Source organism: Nicotiana attenuata, chromosome 10 (assembly GCF_001879085.1).
Source record: "Nicotiana attenuata strain UT chromosome 10, NIATTr2, whole genome shotgun sequence".
Classification (NCBI taxonomy): Eukaryota; Viridiplantae; Streptophyta; class Magnoliopsida; order Solanales; family Solanaceae; genus Nicotiana; species Nicotiana attenuata.
This window is the reverse complement of record NC_031998.1, coordinates 15,921,321-15,924,624: the sequence shown is the minus strand read 5'-3', so window position 1 is coordinate 15,924,624 and position 3,304 is coordinate 15,921,321. Positions and strand designations below refer to the sequence as shown.

General features: G+C 38.3%; 1 protein-coding gene across 1 annotated transcript; it reads left to right on the top strand.

The window, feature by feature from the left end:
- On the top strand, positions 1,412-3,076 carry LOC109233064 (patatin-17-like). The gene is made up of 3 exons (XM_019398818.1): positions 1,412-1,729; positions 2,375-2,517; positions 2,809-3,076. The coding sequence occupies exons 1-3, from the start codon at positions 1,637-1,639 to the stop codon at positions 2,855-2,857; spliced, it is 285 nt and encodes a 94-aa protein (XP_019254363.1). The 5' UTR covers positions 1,412-1,636; the 3' UTR covers positions 2,858-3,076.

Genomic DNA, 3,304 nt, shown 5'->3' with positions numbered 1-3,304 from the left:
AAATTACCCATTACAACTGTTCAAACTTCATACGAAGAATTTCTTGTTTTTTGAGACAAATATTATGGAAAAAAAACAGATGGCGCCAATTGTGTCATATCGTCTCTTGAAGGATATCGAGTTGCATCCGCAGTTCTTGTGCAAGGACCAAGTCCTCTTGTTCCTTGGACCTTGATGCTCTCATAATTACCTTCGACGACTATGACACAAGTTGAGAAAAATAAATATAAATCCCGTGATAGAAAAAATTAAAAAAACAAATTGAAACTTAAATAGAAAAACCTCAAAAATCTAAACACCAACCAAACATGAAAGCTTCAAACCGTCCATGAGCTTTTCCATCTGAGCTTCCATAGTCACTTCCTCTCCTCCAATAATTTCTTTCTATTGTAAAGGCACTGATGGGTCATATCAAATGAGAAACCAACATATTCTCATCTCAATGTACAATAAAAAATATATTGAGTAGGAAAGTAGATAATTATACCTTAATAGAGGCTTCGCCACCAGAATTTTCATTCATCACAAGAAAATATTGAATAGGAGGAGGTTGCAAGGAAGACTATTGTATCATTCCTTTTTTAATATGGAGGAAAGTTGTAACNTCAGGTAGTTCGAGCAGTTGCGTCAGGATGATATGACTGTGATGCAGTATGAGATGAGGTTCTCGGAGTTAGCTCGTCATGCTGTTTGGTTGGTTCCTACGGATAGAGAGAGGATCAGGAGGTTCGTGGATGGCCTCACATATCAGCTTCGGATTCTCATGACCAGAGAGAGGGTGTCAGGTGCTACTTTTGAGTAGGTTGTCGATATTGCCCGAGAGATTGAGTCAGTTCGTCGCCAGGAGCGAGATGAGAGGGAGGCCAAGAGGGCTCGGGGATCTGGTAGCTTTGCTGGAGTTCCTTTGAGAGGTCAGTTTCAGCACGGCAGAGGCCGTCCACTCAGGCATGCTCAGTCAGGTCGCCCAGTTCATCGTGGGGAATCATCGGGCCATGGTTCTCACAGTTCTCATCAGGGCCATTCGTCACTTAGTGCCCTTCCAGCCCAGATTTCGTCCCGTGCTCCATTAGTTCAGGGCTCTTCTATGCCACGTCCTTCTACTAGGCATCCCGATGCTAGGGGTTCCCTTCAGTCCCCGTCCCCTGCACCAGGGAGTTTTTATGAGTGTGGAGAGTTTGGGCATATGAGGATACAGTGTCCTCGTCTTCTTGGGGGTCCATCTCAGCAGAGGGGTCAGCCCTCGACTTCAGCTCCAGTTACTTCACCACCCACCCAGGCAGCTATGGGTGGGGGTCAGTCAGCTAGGGGTCTCCCCAGAGAGGGAGATAGATCAGGTGATGGTCAGGCCCGTTTCTATGCACTCCCAGCCAGACCAGATGCTATTGTTTCAGATGCCGTGATTACATGTATTGTCTCAGTTTGACAGGCCTTAATTGCACTAAGCACAGTAGCCAACAGTGCGGAGGCGGATCCATCATTTGCTTCTATCAAGCCATTGGACTTCAAACAAATTCTGCTGCTCTCATTAGGGATTGGCACTAATGCAGATTTTGCTTGGACATACACAGCAGAGGAGGCAGCTAATTGGGGTCTTGTTTCCTGGCTATCTCATAATAATTCGAACCCTCTTATTGAAATGTTATCTGAAGCAAGTGTTATTATGAATGATTATTACATCGCCACCATCTATCGCGCTCTTGGTGCTGAAACGAATTACCTCAGGATTGAAGTAAGGCAATCTCGCTCAAAAACACCATAACACTCCTAATTACTCCATCAGTTTCATTTTATGTGGCGAAATTTGAATTAGCACGAAGTTAATTAAGAGAGAAATGAAGACTTTGAAACTTATAATGTAAAACAAGTCATATATACTTGTAGAATTATAAAAACTTCTCATCAAGGATAAGATATGAAATTTAAGTTAGATGGTTACAAACTTAGCTAGCGTTTGAACATAGATTTGATTGAAACATGCAATAAGAGTTTCTGAAGTTGTGTTGAAATATAATTTTTGGAAGTTGGAGTTGTGTTTGGACATGCATTTTATTTGAAAAAAAGTTAAAATTTTGTGAATGCAAGAAAAGTTTTCACCCAAAACTGTCCTAAACCAGTTTTTGAGAACTTGATTTATTTTCATAAACTGATCATATTCTATGAACAAACAATGTTTTCAAAAAACTTTTGAAAAAAAATTCCTAAAATTATGGCCAAACAGAAGCTTAGAAAGTTGCCCTCTTTTTTTTTTGGCAGTAGACTAAAAATGAAATGCTGTTACATAAATTGGAATAGAGGTAGTATATGATTATTTGAAGTTGATTAATTTGAGTGAAAAATTTCTTTACCATTTCCCCTCTTTTGTATGTAATACCAGGAAACTGCATTAATTGGCACTACTACCCAAATGGATAATGCTACTGAGGCTAATATGAACTTATTGGTACAAGTTGGTGAAAACTTGTTGAAGAAACCAGTTTCCAAAAAGAATCCTGAAACCAATGAGGAAGCTCTAAAGAGGTAAAACATATAATTATCTGCGCACCATTATTCTTTATCTATTTAGAGTTTAACTTTAGTTCGAATTATAAATCTATTTTGTTGCTACTTATAACTACTGGCGGAGCCACCTTATGCTACCCTTTGATAGAAAATTATATTGTTTAGTTAGGTTAATAATTTATTTTTATGTATATATATTGTATGTTGACTTCCTTTAGTTTTTATTTTTTTATGTATTTACTTTTATATATTTTTATATCCCTTTAGTGAAATTCCTGGCTCCGTCACAATACTGTTCTTTGTACGCAGGTTTGCGAAATTGCTCTCAGAAAGGAAGAAACGACGTGCAAACAAATAATAATTCTGCTAAAGAATAAGCGCTTGTAAGGCATGCATTAGCCCGTCAAGTCTTGTGTTGTTTTAGGATTATCGTGTTTTGCAATTTCAGAAATAAAAAGAAGAGAGGGATAAGTTTCAATAGAAATATCCCTCTCTATGTAATACGCTAATTATAAGTACTACGTAAACTTTTGGTTGTATTATTCTAAGCCAAACCAATGAAAATAAAAATAAAAATAAAAATATTTGTCGTTCCATGCAAAGAAATTTGTAACGCGTTTTGGCCAACCCCACGGAGGTTTGGGACCACTTTTGTTTCTTTTTTAAACAATCTAGATTAGTGAACATGGGTGAAACCTTCCGAAACAACTTTAGAGCAAGTGGTCCAATGTTTGGTCATAAATTTTATTTGAACTTCTTGAGTCTGAATACCATGTGTATTGTCTTATCGACCTGATAAAGGTGG